The sequence below is a fragment of the Neoarius graeffei genome, chromosome 27 (assembly GCF_027579695.1).
Source record: "Neoarius graeffei isolate fNeoGra1 chromosome 27, fNeoGra1.pri, whole genome shotgun sequence".
NCBI classification, from domain to species: Eukaryota; Metazoa; Chordata; class Actinopteri; order Siluriformes; family Ariidae; genus Neoarius; species Neoarius graeffei.
Window position 1 is genome coordinate 9,764,514 of NC_083595.1, and position 25,422 is coordinate 9,789,935.

Here is a 25,422-nt window from a genome sequence, read left to right on the forward strand (position 1 = left end):
ACAACCCTGTAGGCTGCTAACATCATTCACACCTGGCCTCCAGTGACCCTAACAACCTACAGGATGACTGAGATGACCCATGTGACCTCAACGACTCTCCTTCGGGTTGCTTTTGGTTCACTAGAGGACCTGGAACTCCCCACTAGTCAGACAGAACTTAAGACGCCTTTCGGGTGAGAGGTGAAACGTCTTCAAGGATTTCAAGCAAGTCCAGTTGCCTTCTTTAGCACCTATGGTTCATTTTAAATGGAATTGAAGTGGATTTGGCTATTTAAATCAATAATAATAATAATAATAATAATAATAATTTCGAGCATCAGTAGAACTTAAAACTAAAATCTAAAAGATTTCGCTGTCACAACAATAAAGGCTTAAACGACACACTCTGGCAACCCAGATGCACAAGCTGATGTGCTCTGGGAGGAGTGGTTAAACGCCTTCCTGGTGTTTAACCACTCCTCCCACCACATAGCCACTCCTATCTGTCTTCTACTCCACACTGTAAAGCGCTTTACTCACTTGGTTTCTTCTCCATTCACAAAATCAGCAGAGTTTCCAAACTCAGTGGAAGTTTCAGCAGAAACTGATCAACTTATTACAATTAAAAAAAAGATTTTGTTTTGTTTTGTTTTTTAACTGATCCTAAATTTCATCCAGTGGCAGAAAAACACCTGGTGATGTTTTACTAGATGTTCTTCATTCCTCCAGGGCGCTGAATCACATTCTTTCTGGTCAAAGGTAAGTCTTACTCACTTGGCTTGAAATAAAGTGGCAGAAACCTGGACTGGCATGCACGTGCAGGGGCTTTGCAAGGGCACTTTATGCATTTGCAATCAAATCAATCAATCAATCAATCAATCAATCAATCAATCAATCAATCAATCAATCAATTGCTCCACTCCGTCTCTGACACCTGTGGCATTCTTTCCTCTCTCACCTTTCATGCAAATTCAACTCACAAATCTGTGTCTTCTCATGATCCTAAGATGAGCATTAGAGAAAGCTCCATAAAGGATTTGGGATGCAAACCTATCATTATTTTTTTTTTTTTCCTTTTTAACATCCCAAGCAGGAAGGAGTATCCAGTCTGAGTTATTATTACAGGCTGCAGAATTATCCAAGCTTCAGGATCACACAGAAGGCTTAGAGATAGTTCATGGTGGCTTTCTCGGACAGCCGAGAACGGATTTGGAAATCCAACGCTTGTATTTAACACTAACATAATCCTGTAATTGTGTCTTATCTTGTAATTGTGCCTTGCTGACGGGTCAGCTCTGGTACAAAAATAGGGTCGTAAAAATGCTCACGTGCGATTATTCTGCTCTTTAAATCCAATTTTCTTGGAAGAATAAAAAATCATGATGGGAAATGATTTTTCGCCGGTTAAATGTACAGTAGATTACTGAGGCTTCTGCGGAAGGAGACCTCAGCAGTAAATGTTGTATGTTTGTAAAGCACCAGGGTATCAGGGGTCTTCAAAAAAAAGGGTGTTTTCTGACCCTGTTATGATCATAGCAGCACAGGTTTAAGCTAAAGAACAAGACAAACAAGTGCCATCATAGTCATCTTTCGAGCCATTCGGGCTGTTTGATTTTATTCCTAAACTTTCCACTCATGCAGATGTAGAACTGAACTGCAGTCAGAATAAACGTCACAATATTTCAGCTTGTTTATAATTTTTTTTTTTTATTGAGGCATCATACCCAAGTTCAGTATGATCCCTATGTGTGAACCAAAGCAACCTTGAAACTACCACCACCATGTTTCTTTTTTCCGCTTGAGGGTGAACTTTTTGTGCAGCTCTTATTTTGGATCAGAGCTCGCCACAGAAGTGCATACAGGAAGGAAGGAAGGAAGGATGGAAGGGAGTACTGCGATCATCTGACTACCTGATGATGATGATGAAAGAAATCTCGCTTTATTTTTCATTTGATGAGTACACGCTTCTTTCATACGATGCATTTGAAACCGCTGTGCATTTCGAAAGTGAAGTTTTTTCACTCCAGGGAGCGACAATGGTTTGCAGGCAGTCGTGTGATTTGAGTACAATCCTCTGTCACTGTTACCGCTCATAAAACAAGTACGTGGAAAAGATACCATACGAGGAAATACCAGTAAATAAGTACTTCTGATTATAAACGGTTTCCAGGAGATCAAACATCTCAGGAGGCGTTTATCAAATCTCTTGATGGAGATAAGTTCTCAAGGAAAGCATCCGATTTCGGCTGTAATATAGTGTGTAAATCATGAACAGGGAAGTGTACACATTTAAAGTCATCAATTATTCATGAATTACGAGATGAAATTTCTGAAGTCCACATTTATCAAAAATATTCAGATTTCTTTCTCGAGAGTAGACTGATTTATCTGGTACCAAGGTTTTATATCATGGTTGTACAGGGTATATAAGGGACTATACTCTATACAGACTGTGCATATTGTTTATAATTAAATGCTTCCATCAGCATTTTACTCCCAGGTCGTCAGATATTGCGTTAAGTCTGAGTCTTAGTCTCATCCTTCACTGTTTAAAGTTGTATCGTATTCTCACTTGCTTTTGACCTCAACTTGTATATTCAGAATTGTTCTGCATAAAACAACCAGGCCATTTGAGAGAACGTTGACTCGAGGGCCCATAGTGATGGGAGGGATGAGTGTATGAGAAAAGTAAAGACAGGAACGGAGGGATATGGGAGGAGAGCGCACTGAAAGAAAAAAGCAAACATTCCTGACTCGGTGTCTCAGAGATTTAATTAAGGGCCCTGGAGTGGGCACTCAGAGGTGAAGGCTTAAACCCACCCCCACTGCTCTGAGCATGGACTAATCCCAAGGGCCAGTTTATAAGTGTTCGGGTCATGCCGATGTGACAGCTAAATGGAGGAGAATCAGAGCCAGCTTGCACGCTAATAACTGGATAACGGAGGTATGATTAGGAATAATCGTGTGTGTGTGTGTGTGTGTAGATGTGAATATGAATAGCATCATCAGCCTGTAAAGACTAAATCAACTGAGATAACTCTGTTTAACAAAAACATATGTACGTTATGCAAGAAACAGCCTTCTCAATTTGGGAACATGAGCTCATGTGTGCGTCAAATATAAGTCTGGGATTTTCTCCTTGTGTATCATATAACCTCCACGCGAGTGTCTGGGGATGTGTACTTCTACTGCTGTCAGTCTTCATGAATGGCGCCAGGAACCTTCAGAAGCCAGCAGGATTCATTACTAACAACGTTGTTTGGTTATCAAAGACAAAATAGTCCATTTCAGCAGTGATAACAGCAAAACAAAACTTATTGTTGAGGAAAATGTGACTAAAATATGACTTAAAAAAGACTAATATGGTTGAAGGGAAGTTAAAAACACAGTGAAAATCATGAATCATGCATTTTATGTACTGTATGGTCAAAAATATTAAGAAAATGGTTGTGGTTGTGGGTGGTGGCATGGTGGTGTAGTGGTTAGCACTGTCGCCTCACAGCAAGAAGGTTCTGGGTTCGAGCCCAGTGGCCAATGGGGATCTTTCTGTATGGAGTTTGCATGTTCTCCCTGTGGGTTTCCTCCGGTTTCCCCCACAGTCCAAAGACATGCAGGTTAGGCTAATTGGTGGCTCTAAATTGACTGTGTGTGTAAATGGTTGTTTGTCTCTATGTGTCAGCCCTGTGATGATCTGGCAACTTGTCCAGGGTGTACCCCGCCTCTTGCACATAGTCAGCTGGGATAGGCTCCAGCTTACCCATGACCCTGTACAGGATAAATGGAGAATGGATGGATGGTTGTGGTTGCATCTTAAATTTATTATTATCATTTTTTAAAGTTCATCATTCATGAAGATTGAGAAATAAAATTGTGCAGACCATACAACTGGAAAGTTTGTGCCACAAATTACAGTGCATGGTGCAATGGAAAAAATGAACACTGTATTATTTTTGTTATGATGATGACACTAATGATAGCTTTAGTTACTCTATTAGAAGCCCTGCGATAACCTGGTGACTTGTCCAGGGTGTACCCCGCCTCTCGCCCATAGTCAGCTGGGATAGGCTCCAGCTTGCCCGCGACCCTGTAGGACAGGATAAGCAGCTACAGATAATGGATGGATGGATACTCTATTAGAATCCTAATACTCAGTTTGATGTGGAATAATAATAATAATAATAATAATAATAATAATAATAATAACTAAAGGTACTCTACAGAGGGCACACTGGTATCCCATTTCCACACCTGAGGCCTTGGGACAAAGGTCAAGATCACAGAACTGAGAGAAATGAGGCCACTTGTCTGGAATCTGATGACAAAGGGAAAAGGATATAATACTTCCCTGGTTAATAATATTAACTACCGTAAAATACCAAATAATAGCCGAGTTCCAATTAACCGCCGAGTTCCCTTTAACGGCCGGGTGTACGCGTGCGTTGTGACAAATAAAGGCCGGTTCCGAATACTCGCCGGGGTCTAAAAAAAAAAAAAAAAAAAAGCGTCCGAACGTTCTATCTAGAATCTTGAGGCCCAGCACTTTTCTGGTTTTCTGGTGTTTAAACGATTTTGCATTGCATAGTTTTCTACCGAAACAATATGAATGAATGAATGAATGAATGAATGAATGAAATTATTTCTGTAATACTGTTTACAACATTTTGTTACGTGATAATAAACATGCCATTTCAATGTTATAATCTTGGTCTACCGTAATATTTCTTGAGGAATGCAACTCCGTAACTTTTGACAGATGTCTTAGCCACCCCTTTGGGTATACCCAACGAAAGCCAGCGTGTGTGGTGACATTGAGGACTGCGGGTTTCCAAGGTTGGACTGCTGCTTCTGTTAAACGACCTAAATTGCCGAATGCATGCGTCAAAGCACACACTGAGTTTTATTAAAGACCTTATACCATTTCACTTGCCCTTACCCATTCGGATCTGGAAGACGCTTTACAAAAAAGGTGAGAGCGTTCTAACATGCATTTCAGTCTGCTCGCGGCCAATCTAATCCAAGGGGCCTTTTCAACAAGTAATCTGTCGTGCAAGTTGGGCAGAAGCACGCGTCAGGCAGGCAACATGTAGGCCTACAAGTCAGTAACCTATTCAACTAACTTTCATCCGAACTTTAAGTTTTCTACGGGGTCGAGCCACCGTACCAACTCACTCGGGGAATAGGCTCATATCGGCCAAATAGGGAGACGTCTTGGAGAGAAACGTGATGCAAGATGACAGTATGTAGCCACTGCAGGTCACTTATTTTTCAGCATAAGAAAAAACCCTTTGGTTTGACACTTCGCACCCTAATTATGTTGCTTCAACGTCGCGCCCTCCATGCAATTTCAGATTGACAGACATCGCGAAGCGCAAAGGGTGGAGGCTGCATGGGTGAGGGTGATAGCAAGTGACCATAACTTTGCAGAGTAATTAAATCACAGTGCTGCGCACAGACAATGGTGTGGTTTCTTGATTATTTTGTAAAGCATGCGCTTAACTAGTCATTAACAGGAAAAGGTGTGTGATTTATCCTTTAGCCACCCCGACTGTGCCATGCGAAGATGCATTCTGCGTCTTCAAAATTCCCCGAAGTCGGCACCGTGCTATCTGTAATCTAACTCTAAACAAACTGTAAGTTATACTGGTTAAAAGTAGGCCTATCTGAGAATGATTTTTTCCCCCGTTTTGAGGTAGATTTTGGGGAAAGTATTTGTGAAGAAGGAATTAATCGCCTGTTCCAAATAGCCGCCTAGTCTCTAATACGCGCCGGGTCTCTTACGTGATTGAGACAAATAATCGCCCGGGCTATTATTTGGTATTTTACGGTAAGTTCCTATCTTTCACAAAGTTCTTGATGAACTTGGTGAAAAAATATGCAGATCATTGATCTGATGTGTCAAGGTCACTCCAGGGCAAAACCAATGTTCCTAAATGAAAGCCCACATATGACTTCCTATTCATGGTTAATAGTAACCATGGCCTTATCTTGCTCCATTTTTTAGATATAGGCCATTGGAAATATGTGACCTAATATTGACCTAGGTCAATAGGTCAAAACTATAAATATTCATTAAAACATGTTTTCCTATGGCAAAGTAGCAAGGCTAGCTCAAAGATCATGAAAAATAGCCAAAACTCTGAGTTTTTGTTCTAGAGTCACCTAATTGACAAGTTCAAGGTTACATAACTCAGTGAAAATAGGTCAAATCACTTAACCGATGTGGACTATTTTGAAGCCCCTCAAATGGGTTCTCTGTACGCAATTTGGTGAAAATTCATGAAAAAATGAGGGAAGAGTAGCGATTTAATGCATAAGTGACCTTTGATCTAATTCTGGCAAAGGGTCAAGGTCAGAGGTCAAATGAGTGCAGCAAAGTATTAAGGTATAAGAGCCATGGAAGCTGACATGAAAGAATTTTGTCTGGCTTGTCCTGGTACTGTACCAGGTGGTCCCATTCATAGCTATTCTTGACAATTTTATGACACCATAAAATGATGCCATGACATCATGTGATGTCATGCATGATATGGAGATCACAGATGGTCACTACCTATATGCACACCAAGTTTCATCCAGATAGCTTGAAAACTGAGCGAGAAATGACCCTTGGATAACTACTACTACGACGTGTTCATTAAACCTAAGCAATTTCAAGATCCCATTTCCACTGAAGTGATAATAATAATAATGGCTTTTTTCGTGGTCTATCAGATATTTTCCATTCAGCTACTCGACTTTGACTCGTTCAATATCATGCTAGCTGAAAAGAATATATCTGATAGACCACTCAATGCCAGCCAATATTATTTACTTATGTCACTCAGATCCCTGATGTATTTCGTATGAAAAATGCGAGTTTTTCAACATGAGAAGATAAACTTCATATCTTCAAGCCAACGTGTGATTTTCTTTTTATTATAGCAACACATTCACAAGCAAAAAGTCCCCAAATTTATCAAAACAATTCATCGATTTCCTCACGAGTGACATACAGAGGTTTATGTCACGGTTTTGGTTCTCCATGTCCCAGATGGAGCTTGTATGAAAAATACGAGTGGCATATTTCCCAGTAAAACACTCGCATCTATATAATAAAGTGCTTTATTCCTCTTTTACCACAGCAACACTATTGGCCAGCATTAACAGTTTTTATTGATGAGAAAACAACACATGGTACATTTTATCTGTTTCTGTTTAGACTTTCCTGTTACCTCAGGCTGTTACAAAGCTCTGACACTGGAGACTCCTTCCCAAAATGTTCATTAAACATCTCCTCACCGGAAATGTCACTGTATCAAATCAAGAAATACACACTTAAAAAAAAAAAGCCAAACATCCACTATACAAGTCCTTAAGTAAGGTGTTACCATAGAAATGAGTGGTTTATTACAAAATTTGGTCAGAACTGATGTTCTAGGACGTGAATCAACATCTTCTGACCAGTCAGACTCAGTGCTCTGGTACAGGTTCAGATACAGTGTGATGGTGTGAAAGGAAAATCTTCTTTTTTTCACTTTGGTGGAGCTTGAGCTAAAATGGAAAGTTTTGGCAAAGTGATTCGAAAAATAATTTCTTCTGTAATGAGCACTGCTGTAATCTTGATGCCCCTGATTCAGAGGCTCATTAGATGCCACTGTGTTTGTGTTTGTGTGTTAGCATGCACTTGTAATAACCTCCCATAGGAATTTGGGAGGCATGCACACTGGCAGAATTAAGGACAGGAACAAGGCCAAGAGAAACAGAAGTGTGCGCACACACACACACACACACACACACACACACACACATATATATATATATATATATATATATATATATATATATATATATATATATATATATATATATATATATATATAAAACATGCCTTGACCACTCACTCCTTAACATTTCAGATTTATAACTTCCTTTCTAAATTAAGACATTAATAATAGATTAGCGATGAATAACGCATATGAGCATGCGCTGGTACATAGTTCTACAATCTGCTATTCATCTCACACTGTCATGACGTCCGCAAGATAACATTTGAAGTATTATTTTCCTGAAAGTGATCAAAATCAAAATCAAAGTGAGTGAACAAAATGGCGGAAATTTGCTAAGCGGCTGACGCTAAGTGTAACTGCGGGGTATTTTAGTCAAATGGATCTTTTACTAAAGTAAAGTCATCTACGAACACTTTTGAGGGAAAGGTCAACCTTCTTGGCAGCTTTGTCCCATTTACAGCGGTGCTACACTTTTAAATAGTCCGCACTCCGTTCCGGAGGAGGCTGCAGCGTTAGCATCGTTCGTTCAGACAGCAGCATGAGACAGCCATCTCTGAAAATTCCTTATTGTAGTAAAATAATAATAATAACGAGAATGAATCATCATATGACTGGAACCTCAGTGATTTTTCAAGCAAACTGTTTCACTTCATTTTAATCTCACGTTCAATAAAGGTTTATTGTTTATTGATTTGTCTCGCAGAAGGAAGACAGAATATTTGGAATAGTAACACAACTCGACTCACATTTACACTTAGACGTCTTGCTAACAACATCTTTGACCAAAAATGCAGAGAAAGATTTATTTAGCGTCTGAGGGAAAACGCCAAACCAAACGTGCAGCTGAGAGAAACAGTGACTCATTGTATGTGTGTGTGTGTGTGTGTGTGTGTGTGTGTGTGTGTGTACAATAATTTAGTGGGTAGAATTTTTTTTTTTAATTGACCAAAAGATCCTCCAACACCATTTATCTTTGCACTACATTTGAGGAGGAACACAAACAATCCGTTTCACTCCTTCAGGTAATTCAGTTGTCTCGCACGACTAAATCTTGTGTCACATGCTACGTTCACTTTTTTTGTTTTATTTTGTTTTACGAACCCTTTCCACAAGCAGCCCACTCTTGTGGTAATCACAACTTCAGAAATCACAATTTTCTGACACAATGCTGACTCCTGTAGAACACATTCGGTTAGCAGTTGATGCTAAGTGTAATTGCAGTGTAATTTTCCTTAAAACCTTTTTCCTGGTCATTTACTAACATTTCTGAGGGAAATGTTGATATTTCCAAAGGTTTTGAGTGTTTTCCCCTCCACTGTTATGACACCACTATAGAAGGCTACATGCTAACTAGCATTAAAGTGAGGCTACCTAGCAAGAGTGTTTTCATTGCTTTAACTTTTTTTCCCCTTCTTCTCATCGAGAAATCACAAATTTACATCTTTAAACACTATCTAGTACCTAAGAAATTACTTCCTCCTTACAGAATACGGTTTAATGGTGGAAAAAGATGACTAGCCTTGACACCTAAGTCTAATATTGTTAACAAAATTATGCTAATGCTAATAATAGTGTCAGTGGTTAAGTAGAAAAGGAGAACATGAGAATGATCCTTTGTCATGATCCTTATTCGTGTGGTTGTGTGTGTAAGATACTACCTTACTGAGACCCCCACCACCACACACACACACACACACACACACACTTTGAAACATGGGCAAAATCATTCAGCACCACACATTCTGAATGAGAAACAGATCTCCCCGTGTCAGAGATCAGCAACATAGATAAAGAAGCCAGAGGCGAAGCACACAAGCCCCCTTCACACACACACACACACACACACACACACACACACACACACACACACACACACACTCTCCCTGTTCCTTGTCAGTGGAGCACAGCGATTCAACAAACACTGCATTGTGTTGTCTCTGAGTTTCCTTCATGCAGAGTTACTCTAAAGATACTGATTATAGAGGATCTTCATGTCAACACCTTACTCATGTACACACACACACACGTCACACTGCCTTTTCTTTGTGCTGACTGCTTTTGCCTCATTGATCGTCTGTGAACGAGGATTGAGCTGATGTTACACACACACACACACACACACACACACACACACACACACACACACACACACACACACAAGCATTTATGCCACAAAGTGTGCATTTATGATTTCTTGGCTATCCTCTCTCTCTCTCTTTCTCTTTCTGTCTGTGTGTGTAAAACCCTCAGGTTGTTGCTTAACTTAACAAGAAAACAGGTCTGCACGTCAGCGCATACTTCCAGACAGACAACTCAAATTGGAGTTTAAGGGACAACAGACTATATATATATATATATTGTGTGTGTGTGTACACTCGATTCTATATGTTGTTTGTGCTCATTAGGTTGAGTATGGCGATGTATTGGGTCCGAGGTACAGACAATTGCACCACATCAAACTCAGGTGTCATATGAAACATGAACAATAAGGACAAAACAGCTGAGTAAACCGAGGTCTGTCCTCGTGTGGATTAATATTCCTGCACACCCAGGCAGGAGAGAGGAGGCCCTGAAGGGGCGCCTGGAGGGTAGGACTGTGTTTCAGCTTGCCCATTATTCTGTCTTCACACATCAAAAATGTTTCTCTTCCCCCAACTCAGTGTGGTGTGTGGATTGAGCTCTGGAGCTGAGAGTGATCCATATTACCAGGAAGCCTCAGTTACAATTCACATATAAACAAGGCTTAAATAATCAATTTAAAATTCTTTGGGATTTGATCAAATGTTAAACAATTCATTCATTCATTCATCATTGTCAGTAAACATCATATCCTGTTCAGGGTTGTGGTGGATCTGCAAGGAATGAACACACTCTGGACATGTCTTCACACCTAGGGGTGATTTAGCATCGCAAATCTACCTAAGGAATGTTTTTGGGAGGTGGGAGGACACAAGAGAACCCTAAGGAAACCCACGTGGACATTGGGAGAACATGAGAAAGCATGTACACACAGATGGTAATCCGAGATCAGGATTCAACCCAGGACCCTGGAGCTTTGAGGCATAAGCACTGTTGCACTGTGCCACTTCTTTAAACAAATCAAAACTATTTTATAGTTTTAATTCTTTGTGGTCTTCTTAATGAAGCTCTGCACTTTCTTGTATCTTCTCACCCAGCATCATGAGGAGCTTCACTCACTAGGCTTCCCGAACAGGCAGAGAACTTCTTGTTCTAAATGAAAACCTCTTGGTTGCAGGAAACAATTTACTTTGAAGTGTGTTGAATCCTGACGGGATGGGTGAAAAATCTCTGAAAGGTTGGTCTTTGACCAGAAAGGAAGGCAAGGGATTTAGGGAGTTGGAGCATCTAACAATTTGCCAGGGTGACAAAAAGCCACTGACTTCCAAAAATCCTCACCACTAATCCACATTCATATCCAAGAGTCTCTCCAACTCGATTGTAACCCTTATAAACAAGCAAAGCATGCTAAAATGCTTAACAGGCTATAGAATTTCCCTTTATTAAAAGGTAGCACTTCATATAGGTACAGGTCAAGTAAACACCCATATTCAAGTTCTTATTGTTCTTTGTACAATATCTGTGGCACGTGCACATACACACCCCAGATCTTCAGCACTTCAGGGAGTTATTAGCTGGGTTCGTACACAATTCTGGATCTGAACATGACATCAGTTTGCAGTTTGTACAGGAATGTTTGTACAGGTAAGTGTGTGCGTTAGATTGTGACTTTATCTGCACCTGTTTGGCTTGTATAGTCTGAGTGATGCCAGAGGAATCGTCTTTGTTGTAAAATATTCAAGTGATGAAAGCTAGTTAAACAGGTTGAGCCCAAAACATCCTTCCCTGGAGTGTAACTGCTAATTAAGAGAGAGAGAGAGAGAGACGTGAGCATAGACATGCACAGATAGAATTCTACTGTTTTTTGTCATATGTGTGTTTTTTTGTTTTACAAAACACTTTGTCTCAAAGCAGTTTTACACCAGCTTTTTAACCATCAACAAGAGCTACAAGAGCAAGGAAAAACTCCCTATAATACAGCTAAGCAGGAAAGAATTTGGGGAGAAACCAAGGCTTGGTGAGAGAAGAACCCATCCCTCTCTGGCTAGCACTTAGAATCATAAGCAATAGTCTGAGGAAACCAGTTTATAAGGTGTCAGGTAATGGGTACAGATAAAGATACTAATAAACAAGTTATAATTGGAATTCCTAGAGGAAAGGGCTTGTAAGCCTCAGGAGAGGTTCATGTGACTTGAGATGGCATCAGGAGTAAAGAAGCAGGAACTTATACGATTGAAGTTAATGGCTCCTTGTAGACCTTTGGATGACAGGTTTTGGACGTTGTGTACCTTAGGATGACAAGAGTAGTCATCCTGAAGCTGACAAAGGTAGTAGTCTGTGGAGCTTAGACTGACAGGTGTAGAAGATTGTGCATCTTGGAACACAAGAGCTTGTGGGACTTAGGATGACAGGGATAGGAGTTTGTGGATTAAAGAGGAGTTTCTGGACATTAGGATGACAGAAGTAGGAATCAGTGGACCTTAGACTGACGGAGTAGTAGTCTGTGGACCTTAGGATGATGGGAAGGAGTTTGTGGACCTTAGCTTGACAGGTGTAGAAGCTTGTGGGACTTAGGATGACAGGAGTAGGAACTTGTGGACCTTAGACTGATAGGGGTAAGAGTTTGTGGACTTTAGACTGACAAGCATAGGAGTTTGTGGACCTTAGACTGACAGGGATAGAAGCTTGTGGGACTTAGGATGACAGGAGTAGGAACTTGTGGACCTTAGACTGACAGGGATAGAAGCTTGTGGGACTTAGGATGACAGGAGTAGGAACTTCTGGACCTTAGACTGACAGAGGTAGGAGTTTGTGGACCTTAGACTGACAGATGTAGGAGTTTGTGGACCTTATGGCCCTTTTCCACTACCCTTTTTCAGCTCACTTCAGCTCGCTTCAGCTCACTTCAGCCCGACACGGCTCGCGTTTCGACTACCTCAGAACAGCACGACTCAGCTCGCTTCAGCCCTGCTCAGCCCCCAAAACTCGCATGGTTTTGGAGTGGGGCTGAAGCGAGCCAAACCGAGCCGAGTGGGGCTAGGGGTGTGAGGAGACACTCCCCTATGCACTGATTGGTGAGGAGGAGTGTCCTCACATGCCCACACACGCCCCGCGAGCACGCTGGGATCTGTAAACACCGTAAACCCGGAAGAAGAAGAATTACGAGAATTTCTGAAGCCTTATGCGCCTCGCCTCATCTATACGCTCTTGCCAGTATCTGTTGGCGTTGTCGGTGACAACAAGCCACAGCACCAAGACCAGCAACACTAACGACTCCATGTCCTCCATGTTTATTGTTTACTATCCGGGTCATGAGACTACCGCTTAAAAGGTCACTGATGTCACTGTTTGCGCCACCTAACGACATCACGTGACGTCCACCCACTTTCGCTAACTCCACCCAATGTGTCCATCCACTTCCAGCCAGCACGGTTCAGCGCGGTCGTAGTCGAAATGCAACTCCAACAGCCCCACTCAGCTCGACTACGCCCAACTCAGCACGGCACGGCTCAGCCCAACTCAGCCGCGTTTGTAGTGGAAAAGCGGCATTAGACTGACAGACGTAGGAGTTTGTGGACCTTAGACTGACAGGCGTAGGAGTTTGTGGACCTTAGACTGACAGGGGTAGGAGTCTGTAGACCTTAGACTGACAGGCATAGGAGTTTGTGGACTTTAGGATGATGGGAAGGAGTTTGTGGACCTTAGCTTGACAGGGGTAGAAGCTTGCGGGACTTAGGATGACAGGAGTAGGAGTTTGTGGACCTTAGACTGACAGGGTAGGAGTTTGTGGACCTTAGGATGATGGGAAGGAGTTTGTGGACCTTAGACTGACAGGAGTAGAAGCTTGTGGGACACAGGTTGTCAGAAGTAGGAGGTAGAACTCTAAGTCTTGTGGGATTTAGAGTGGAAAGTTTAGGGGCTTGTGTTCCTCAGAGTGGGAAGCTGTGTGCCTCAGGGTGGTAGGGGTAAGAGCTTGTGGGTTTGAGGGTGGCAAGAGTAGGAGGTTTTGTGAATGTAGGAGTTTGTGAGATTCAGGTTGCAAGGACCTTCTGGGCTTCAAAATGACAGGGGATTGTGGCCCTTGATATGGCAGGGCACAGTGTTTGTGGAACTCTGGCAGAACTAGGACTTTGTAGGAAAGAGGGATGGCAGGGTTAGAAGCTTGTTGGTATCTGAATGTCAGGGGCATCAACCATATTTGCATAGGTCTGGTGTCAACATTAAAACTGCCATGTTTGCCACGTCTCTACATGCTTTAGAGCTGGGGTCATCAATTAGATTTGACCTGGGGCCAAATTCTTGCAGAGTAAATACAAAGTTGTTCCTGCGGACATGTTGATACACACTTCTGAGTCATGAGAGGAAGTCAACAAGAGACTGCTGGAAACTGTAGCTTATTGTTTTTGTTTGTTTGTTTGTTTGTTTGTTTGGTTGGTTGGTTGGTTGGTTTTTTGGATCAAGCAAAGGACTCCCAACCAGAAAATAAAAATAAATATTTCTACATCTATATGTAATGTGTGTGTGTGTGTGTGTGTGTGTGTGTGTGTGTGTGTGTGTGTGTGTGTGTGTGCGCGTCCCTCTGGCACATGGTCATGACTCAGCTGCGTGAGCATGTGTGTGGTAGCAAGCACCTCCAAGGATTACGGACGCTTGAGGACAATGAACCACATTGTGAGACGACACACTCCTCTCCAGCCTGCCTTCTTATTGAACTCAAAACACACATGCTTCAGTATTCAAACAATCTGATAGAAAAGATACGTGACTTTCTTTTTGTTATCCTACTGTCTCTCTCTCTGTTTTCTAATCAGTGAACTATTAGTGGGAGACATTCATTTACTGCATTTAGGTAATGAGTTAGCAGCACACACACACACACACACACACACACACACACACACACACACACACACACACACACTGCATACCAGTTTTCAGTTCCTATTGGCTGAAAGGGATTCAACAAATGAGGATATCATACTTTTACAGCTCAACTTAAATGAATGAATGAATGGAGACATTAAACATGATCTCGCCAACTTATTAATCGTTTCAAGCATCGCATCAGGCAATAATACAATTTACACAATAACCCAGATATTTTTTAGCCAGGAGGCGACATGGTGGTGTAGTGGTTAGCACTGTCACCTCACAGCAAGAAAGCTCTGGGTTTAAGCCCAGGGGCCATTCTGTGTGGCGTTTTCATATTCTTCCCGTGTCTGCGTGGGTTTCCTCCACAGTTCGAGGACATGCAGGTTAGGCTAATTTGTGGCTCTAAATTGACCGTAGGTGTGAATGTGAGTGTGAATGGTTGTGTGTCTCTATGTGTCAGCCCTGCGATGATCTGGCGACTTGCCCAGGGTGTACCCCGTCTCTCGCCCATAGTCAGCTGGGATAGACTCCACCTTGCCCCGACCCTGCACAGGATAAGCGGTTATGGATAATGGATGGATGGATTTTTTAGCCAGGATGTTTGGTGTCTGCATTTTGCTTCAAGAAGATACATTCTCAAAATAAAGTAGCTAAAGTGCACCTTTCCTTGTCGCTGGGGTGGTACCATCAAGGAGGTCCCCAGAAGGAAAGCTTGCAGATTTTATTTTTAAATGAATAAAAGAATCAAAAGGTTTCTATTTAGTGACTGAGGATAAGGTTTGGGTTAGGTTGAGGTGTAGCAAAGTATTAATTTTGTCAGTGGAAGGTCCTCACAAGGATAGTACAGAGAGAGAGAGAGAGAGAGAGAGAGAGAGAGGTAATGTCTAGCGGCAGGAAAATAAGTTATAATGCAAACAATAGATAGATAGATAGATAGATAGATAGATAGATAGATAGATAGATAGATAGTAGGGCTGTCAAACGATTAAAAAATTAATCGCGATTAATCTCAGAATTTCATATAGTTAATTACGATTAATCACATTTTTTAAAATCTATGTAAATGAATAAGGCTTTTAAAGTGAAATGTTACAATTAAAATGGTGAACACATTTTATGCTAAAAGTACTTGTTAAAAACTGCTGGGACAAGAGAAAATGGTAAGGGAGTTTATTCACTCACATACTAGGCAGTACTGAACATACAAAACACAAAATTGGATTTTGTGATGGATTAGGGAGCTGTAGTCTCAAATATAAAACATGTAGTCACATACTACTGTGTCTCAGTTCAGACATGTGTGACAAAAGAAAATAAAAATGACATAAAACTTCAATTGTGCTGGAGTTGTATTCAGTCACAGCCTATAGGACTTCACAGTGCTGTGCAAACAAAAATAAATTGCAGTTGGACTTCAATAAAGACATTTAGTGTCATATCACAGTGCTACAGCATACTGAAATCTCACTTTGCAAAAGTATAAGTGCATACCAAAACCAACTCAATCACCATAGACATATAAACATAGACGCTGCATTGAGCCTGGTGGCCCCGTTGCTGGGATACGTCAGAGTGTCCGCCATATTTGATGTGGCAAATCTTCCCCGTAAACCAATGCAAGTAAATGGACTGAACTTCATAAAGCCCCTTTCTACAATAATATTTAACTCGATGCCTTTTATTCACCCATTAAGACACACACGTATATATTTGTGAAACAAACAGGCATCAAAACAACACATATAACTTTTAATGTGATGGTTATAAACATACATGTCAACCTTTGGTCAATCAAACCTGTATAACCAACCTCCAAAATCCGTATTTCCCTTATAAAATCCGTATAAGATGCAAATTAAAATAATTTACCTAAAATTTGAATGATAATTAACAATGATATATCCCAGATACTTTTGATTCAATATTAATAACAATCAACCTTCAGAATGAATACAAAGCTCCAATGTTTGACAAAAACACAAAGTGTTATCAGCGTAGTTACGAAGGAAATACTTCGTTGTTTGGAGACAGGTTTCACCGAGCGGCTATTATGCGCGAGACTTCATATTAGCCACAAAGTCAGAAAAATCTGTTCGTAAAATTACGTTATAATGACCAAATACAATGAAAAGTATTTTTCCAGTCTCACCTGTGAAAGGTAATCCCATGTGATCTCGTTTGGACGGTAAACCTGTTGGTACAGTTAAACGCAGCACATGAATGAGGCATCTTTATTCTCAGCTACTGTCTAGACGCTATACCAGAGACGGTTGAAGAATCTTCACTTTGCCACATCCAATATGGCAGCGAGGATGACGTATGATTCTACGCAGAATGCGGCGTCTATGTTTATATGTCTATGCTCAATCACACTCTACTTTTGAAATGAAACTTCCCGTTTAACAGCCGCTTGCCGCTGTTTTGCTGCGGATACAAGCGGCTGAAATGAGTTTCCTTCGCAGGGTGGCTGGGCGCTCCCTTAGAGATAGGGTGAGAAGCACAGTCACTCGGGAGGAGCTCGGAGTAGAGCCGCTGCTCCTCCACATCGAGAGGAACCAGCTGAGGTGGCTCGGGCATCTTTTTCGGATGCCTCCTGGACACCTCCCTGGGGAGGTGTTCCAGGCATGTCCCCCCGGGAGGAGGCCCCGGGGAAGACCCAGGACACGCTGAAGGGACTATGTCTCTCGGCTGGCCTGGGAACGCCTCAGTGTTCTTCCCGAGGAACTGGCCGAGGTGTCTGGGGAAAGGGAAGTTTGGGCTTCCATGCTTAGACTGCTGCCTCCGCGACCCGGTCCCGGATAAGCGGAAGAAGACGAGACTTCCCGTTTAACAGACCTTTCTCCATCACTCACACTTACTCTTATTGAAGCAGCGCGCGACAAGCCTCAACAGGAACTACGGGTGACTCGCAGGGCCAAATTAGAATTTGCGTTAACGGCACTATTTTTTTTAATCGCGATAAATTGAGATCGCGTTAATTCGTTATTATCGCATTAACTTCGACAGCCCTAATAGATAGATGATATGTGATGTACCTACATTGTTATTGTCATCTGTCTGGGAGGTCACATTTCACTCCAACCCCCCCCCACACACACACACTTAGGAACCTGATACAGGTAAGTGTGTTTGAGACAGAGAGAGATGAAAAGAGTGTTTGATGTGGACACACACACACACACACACACACACACGGACATGATGCTAACTGCATGTGGCCTTGGGCCATACAGAAAAGCTACTCATCCACTTTATGTTTAAATGGGGTTAACTGTGTGTGTGTGTGTGTGTGTGTGTGTGTGTGTGTGTGTGTTACTGTTTGGTTTGGCTGTTTTAATACCTGTCTGTCCCAAACCTCAATCACTACTCTACCACAGCATATACAGAGAGTTGCACTGATTAACCGAACCATTTCATTCAAATGCTAACGAGTCTTAGTAACCGAGTGCTCATTTTTGTTGTGCATTAACCTTCAACATTTGATTCTGACAGAGTTAGTCGGTACAATATGAAGAAGGTTGTTAATAAACAATGAACCAATAAATTCGGGGTGGAACACAATGCCATGGTATACTGCTCCAAATGTCTAAATGATATAAAAGGAAGAGCTAAATATAACAATGAAAAGAAGACGTAAGTGAAGAACGATGGCCTCTTGGTCGTGAAGTACAAACGAAACAAACTGGAGCAACAAGTAGTCCAGCTGATTACAGATTTGGATTTTGAGTCAATGTAGGTGTTCAGTCTTTTTTATCGAAATATATTTGACCCAACACTGTGCTAATCAGTACCATTTGAAGCCAACGAAAGCCCTAAACCTTTCATTCCATCATCTCATCTTTCATTTAATCTCTTTTTCAGAGCTAAAGACATGATTTTACATCACATCAGGCTTTTACATCACTCGAGGGAGTTTTATTTTCCCAGACATCTTATCAATGCAGCAGAAAGTAAGTTTCCATACCAGAAAACATTGAATGAAAAAGCCTTTTTTTTAGGAGTGTCTTTATCATGCTGTAATCGTTCTTGAGAAGAGGTTTGAGTAAGTAGAGCTCCCGCAGATGTTTTATTGGTTGTGTTCATTCGTGTCGTGAAGGAGGAGATTATCCAGCCTCTGAAACACAACAGTCCAAACTCTACCAGGAAGAGCCTGGTCTCTCAGGATGCTGCCTTACATGGCCACACAGTGATGCCTTAATAAAGGCCAGATTCATTCCCGAGAACATTGCAGCATGCCATCGAAGGTGTGCCGCATTGTTAGGATGCCTAGAAAACAGAGCCTGATCAAACGTCCATGTGCATACAAGTGCGTTTAAGGCAACGCTACAGAGAGATGCGTATGGAATATAATTAACCACAGGCTAGGGAGTGGTGTCGTCCGTGGGGCCGTTTGAGAGAACCTGCACCATTGTCGTGTCACACTAATGAGTGGAGCGATTGAGAGGTTGCTTATGTAGCCAGGTATCCAGGATTCATTTGTTTGGGAATTAAAACTAATCTTCTGGATTATAGGCAGAAACAATGTGGTCTTTTGCAACATATTAAGAACAGCTGCTGATGAAAATGGCAATAGTTTGGTGTACAGGGTGGAGAGAGAGAGAAAGAGAGGTCCCTGTTTTACCCAGAGGGCCCTGTTTCTCCTTCCTGCCGAAGACAGATTTTTAGTGTTATTGCAAAATTCCTGCTGTGCCACTGAGATTTTGCTTTATGAGAGAAGCGAGAAGAAAGAAAAGAGGGAAGAAAAGAGGGAGAACAAGCGAAAGGCGGAGATGTAGAGGGTGGCTTAAGCATGTTATTGAAGCAGGTTTAGTTCCTGTCTCATTGCCAGTTTGCACTGTGGAGGCAGACTTGGCCCGTGGCCCGCTTGTCAAATATCAGCGCTCTGGGTGGGTCAGAAACGTTGAAAAAATGTGTCTCAGTACAAAGAAATGAGAGAAAGACACAAAGAGGTTACCATTTGGAACTTAAGTCCCTACATGTCAGGCTAATGCTGGACTAAAAGGCATATGCAAATGCACGAAAACAGAAAAGATATAGTTTTTGAAACGTGATTCATTTCAGCTGAATAAACAGCCAGAAATGGGTGACATCTCCTATCCCATTTGGAAACACACACACACACACTTGCCCTCTTAGTGTCAGATTTTTCCATGAAGTTGCAAGAAGCCATGGCTGATACTCAACTGTTGAAGACTATCAGGAAATAAGCAGAACACTGCAAGGACATTAATGTCAACCAGTCTGATAACAGCAAAACATTACACCATGGATGACCGAGTTCAAAAGACAGCAATTCGAGAAGTCATACAAGAGGCAACATTGAGGAATACGTTTACTTCACCATCCACAAAGATGGAGGTCATCATTTTGGCCATGCCTAGGTCCATCTACTATGTGAAACGTCCGATGCAACCATGATGTGCTAAGTAAGAGATACAGGTGTCAGAATTAAATGGAAAATATTTTACCCACAATCCAAGCGTGGCAAAGTCTTGGCCTTGGATGGTAGATTCAGTTCACAGCAGTTTAAGAGATTTCAAATGGAAAACAGAGTCTTGGTGTTTTTGCTCTTCACATTTGGCCACCCAAGTCAAAACTGATGTATTGTTGCACTTCAAGTGATGAGCTCATGATGAATTCTTTCATTAGTCATATCACTGGAGAAAACCAGCACTAGACTACACTCTCTTATAGCCTTGTGTGTACATGGACATGCACAGAGTTATAGTTGAGTGCAGATCGTATTTCTGTGGACGTAGAATGACATCCAAGCATGCCAACTAGGCTTATTTAGCCGTTTCTCTGCTGTCATTATGAAGCCTAGTTACATGTTTGTTGAGGGTGAGACAGTGGGTGGGCCACTTTGAATCCTCTCTCAGTGCCAAAAATCTCAGTCCTGACTGCTGACTTGTGTAAACAAACAATGGAATCGATGAGACAGTGTGTGTTACTCTGGGCATGTTGAGAGTGCTTGAAGAGCACTGCCTCTGACAAATTGTGAAGAAAAATAAGGAATCATGTCCAGAAACTTCAGTCAAACCATAAGGCAGTGTCGATTGCGGTCTCTCGATGCCACTAATATCACATATTTCTCATAAACTTTGAATATGTGTTCTTTTGGTTTAGTTCTTCTCTGACTATAACTAGAACTCACAAGTTTTTCATTTTGTTCATTTTGCAGGACAGTGGTGTTGTGACGATGCGGCTGTGGGTCCAAATATGGCAACTTGTACTGCTCCCCCTGCTGTTACTACCAGTGTCATTCTGCAGCGCATGTCCACAGCACTGCAGCTGCCAGGACATAGGTACCATCTTCTGCATAACGCGACGTGCTTCCACCATGCCCCTCAACCTTCCTGCTTCCACTTGCAATCTGTACGTGTTTCAGAATGGAATTGACTTCCTGCAAGAGCAAGACTTCCTTGGTCTTGTTGATCTGGAACTGCTGGACCTGAGCCAGAACAGACTTTCAGTGATTCCTGACAGGGTTTTTGGCTCTCTTACCTCCTTGCGCAACCTCGACCTCTCTTCAAACAAAATTACTGAAATCTCTAAAGACAGCTTTAATGGGTTGGTCAAGCTAGAGAGGTTGTATATGCACAACAATCGCATCCAGAGCATTCACCCAGATGCATTTAAGGGATTGGAGGACCTGTTGGAGTTGAAGCTTCAGGGAAACCAGATCAGTGTACTTCCTGCTCTGTATCTTCCCAGACTGCTGTTGCTTGACCTCAGTTTCAACAGTATTCCTGCACCTGGACCTGCTGACCTGCAGACACCACACTTGGAGTCACTAAAGTTGGCTGGGCTGGGGCTGACCACTTTGGATGAAGGATTACTGAGAAGCCTGGGAAATCTTCATGATATAGATGTATCTCAGAACAAGTTAGGTGGAATGCCACCTGCATTAATATCCGCAAAAGGGCTAACTCGCCTTAACTTAGCAACTAACCCTCTGGGCCCGCTTCGTCAGGAGGACTTTAAGAACCTGGTAGGATTGCAAGAGCTGGATCTGAGTAACCTGAACCTGCAGGGATTCCCTGTGGATTTTTTCCAGATGTTTCCAAAGCTAAATCACCTAACAGCTGCACAGAATCCTTTCAACTGTGTTTGTTCACTGTCTTGGTTTCCCAACTGGATGAAGAATGCAAAAGTGTCTCTTGGACGGACTGAGGAGACACGCTGCCACTTCCCTCTTATAAATGCAGGCAGGATGCTTTCTGAGCTAGAACACAAAGACTTTGGTTGCCCTACCACCATCACTGAACTGTCCGAGATACTTACTAGCAGCAGCATGCATAAAACTCCAGACCCCACCACTGCTCCACATATCACAATTAATGTCCCTCCATTTGTCCCCAGTGAGGAGTTACCAGTTGAGCATGTCCAGCATGTGCCTTCTGAGGCTTCTGCCTCTCCCGGAAGTAGCGAGGAATATGAGGAGCACATGTGCCCTCCAAACATCTGCCTGAATGGTGGTACATGCAAGTTCGACCAAAAGGGGCAAGTAAATTGCCTGTGTCCTCTGGGTACATCGGGGACGTACTGTGAAAACCAAGATGAGTCCCAACCTCCGCCATTGTCCCCGAGAGTTGCTGTGGTGACAGTTCCTTCAATAAAACCAGACATGATTAGCTTCCATCAAGTAACCAGCACCTCAATTTCTCTGGATCTGCACCGGTACATTGAGTCCCGACCCAACATCCGTGGAATTCGTCTGACTTATCGCAACCTGTCTGGTCCTGACCGCAGACCGCTCCAACTCAATGTACCTGCTACATACCCAGAGTACACACTGAGAGGGCTACAGCCCAACTGCACATATTCCGTTTGTGCCAGTCCATTGGATGAGCCTGTAGACAAAGCTGTCAGCTCCTGCATGGATGCTCATACTGCTGGAGTCCTTCAGCAACCCACTGTGAACAAACCTGAACCTTTCTCCTTTCTTGTACCCATATTGGTAGCGGTAGCTGTGGTGATGGCAGTGGCCATAGTTGCAGCAGTGGTGGTGGTTTTACGGAGAAAAATAGCAAAAACGCCCACAGATATGGATCTTGGTGAACCAACCCCTTTTGAGTTAGAAGGTGTGAAGATGGGTTTGGAGAATGGAACATCACCCCAGAAACAGGCTGAGATCTTGCCTTACCCACCAGCATCTCAGAACGGCATGGACTACGAGGTCCCGTTGATCCAAGAACAATTTGCATCCAACAACAACACAGATCAGAGGATACCTTCATACTTTTAGCGCCGCTCAGACATCTAGCACCTAGACAGAGGTGCACTCTGATAACCCCTGCAGGCGGGTCAAGTGCAAGCGCAGTGCAGTCGCATGGTTTGAGTGTTTAAATACTTTGACAGAAGTCATTTTAACAAAGTGCAATTGCCAAATGAGGTATTATTTGTTGCTGAAAGTGCCTTGCATGTCTTGCTTTAGCTGCACTGTTCTCTAATAAATTTGAAAGGACAAAGTGTGCACAGGGCTATCCTGGTGTTAGACATAACCAGCCTGACCAGAGCATGAATCTGAAAGAATTTTAGCATATCCTATCAGGTGGAGAGACAAAAAACTTCAGTCGAAATGCAGATTTGTGCATCTCCAAGAGCTTGACATGGTGCGCAAGTCCCAGACCGGATTATACCATTTTGAAATATGGTGATGAAAAACAGGATTGACTCCTCATTGAAAAGGACGTTCTGAGGAAATCTGTTTTTTTTTAACCTTTCGAACGACATGCACTGACATGAGTTTGAGGTCTGTGACTATGCCTGCGCTTCTGAAAAAAAAAGAAAGAACGATGCACTGATTAGAATTTCCAATTTGTGTTCAAAAGGGCTAAATTAGAGAACATGGACAGGTTGTTCAGCCATCATTCCTTCATGCTGCAGCTTCAGAAACACTTCCTTCCTTTCCTTGGCCTACAGATATTTTTCGAAATTTGCTGTGAATGAAAATTCATGAAGGGACTGTTTACCCTTGTGTATAGTTTGTGCTGTACATGTGACTATACTGTCTGTTTTTTTTTTTTTGGGGGGGGGGGTATTTTTAGCTGATATTTTATTTTTCTATCATTTTATATCTCCAAGCTGCAGACATGGTTACCGGAGCCTGTATGTTTTATCATTTGCCTGAAAAGCTGACAAACTGTAGATAACAATGGCATTCTGTTTTATACTATTGCAGTGTATCACTTACCGTTTGGTACTTTATCAGTCAACTGGTGCATGTAGACCAGACTTAACAGCCTCATTTCCATGACTTCATTTAAGCTCGCTGCATTATGAAGAACCATTTCATAAGAATCATGACTTTTTTTTTTATTCTAAAAGCTCCAAATACCCAGCAATTGAAGTATCGAGACACGCGGAAGTACTAACACGGGACTCTTTTTGTAGTAACTTCAAACACGATACACAGTCATTCACACACCAAGACCTAAAGGGAACTTGGAGTCTTGGAGCAAATTTGGTCGTTGTTGCTTGAAATTAGAAGTGTTTATGTGTATGTATGAACTTTACAGCCAGCAGACTGTGAAAAGGTTCAAAGCCAAGTGAATGTTGTTTATCCATGGTCTGTCTGGAGCTGAGATTTCTAACACGTCAAGGCAAAAATCCACCATGAACCATTCTGAAGGAGTTGCGTTGTTTTTTATTTTTTATTTTTGGTTGTTTCAGACATGTTGGTTTATTTTTACTTTGGTTAACTTTGATTTCCTGTGTTACCCAGAACTGTCTCATCTCCTCCTAAAATGGGTGATGTATTTTAGTCCTTAAGTCCTTTAGTCCTTTGTCTAGCTCTCTCAGCTCCTCATCTATACACTCCGCTCAAACAAATCAGCTTCCAAAGTGTCAACTTGGTAATACCACCATCAGCGCAATCGCACTTGTCATCTCATCGGCTGCTAACTAGCCGAGCCGAGTCGTATACCTACATTGCATTCTGGAGCGTTGATCCCAGTGTTTGCGGTTTCCATCATTTTGTTTTCAGTTGCTGGAAAATGGTGAGCGAGAAAAGTAGCTCTTGCTTGTTTGTTTTTAGAAATGAGCAGCAAAACCATTGCCTTAACATCCCCCGTTGACTAAAGTGCCTCATGCAACCACAGACGTCTCAAAGGAATGAACTAGCACCAGCTAGCCAACTAATTAGCACCAGAATCATTAAACACACAGTCAATATACGGTAATAACAAACATATTTCATGTGTTTCAGGGTGGAGTTTTCCTTTTTTCTCTGGAAATACAGCCAAGATTTTCTTAAAGCTAGACTACCTTTCAGATTTTTCAAGTGTAGGTCATAAACAGAATTTTCCCCGACACCCAATTATTTTTGTTTAGTGGACCAAAAGCTACTGAATTCGAATCACAGACTTCCAATTTTATTAGTATTTTTCTAATAGAACAATTAATGAATTTAAGGCCATGGGTCCCTAAGTTCTCTGCTATTTTTCCTGATTCACCATGACCCAATTCAAGACACTATGTCATGCATCACGTGGTGGGCTTTCCCCGTTCGCGCAGGGCGTTGTGGGATACAACTTTGAAACCGGAGAGAAAAATGGAAGACGCGAGCGTGCGAATGAAACGTGAAAGACCAACTACAGTAACGAAAAGCAAGAAGAAAAGACGTTATGTTATATACGAAGGAAAGGAAACGCAGGACCAAACTAATAAATATCAGTGCTCAGCGAGCACCTCGGTGTGATCAGCTGTTCGTTTAGTGACAGAA

The 25,422-nt window shown here is 42.1% G+C and overlaps 1 protein-coding gene across 3 annotated transcripts; it reads left to right on the forward strand.

The window, feature by feature from the left end:
- Positions 1–490: 490 nt before the first annotated feature.
- On the forward strand, positions 491–23,993 carry vasna (vasorin a). Of its 3 annotated transcripts, none has more exons than XM_060911362.1 (3): positions 491–738; positions 18,558–18,646; positions 20,878–23,993. In XM_060911362.1, the coding sequence occupies exons 2-3, from the start codon at positions 18,635–18,637 to the stop codon at positions 22,942–22,944; spliced, it is 2,079 nt and encodes a 692-aa protein (XP_060767345.1). In that variant the 5' UTR covers positions 491–738; positions 18,558–18,634; the 3' UTR covers positions 22,945–23,993. The 3 variants fall into 3 exon arrangements, with proteins under 3 accessions (XP_060767345.1, XP_060767347.1, XP_060767346.1); XM_060911363.1 differs by lacking the exon at positions 491–738 and adding an exon at positions 2,726–2,923; XM_060911364.1 differs by lacking the exon at positions 18,558–18,646.
- The last annotated feature ends 1,429 nt before the right edge of the window (positions 23,994–25,422 follow it).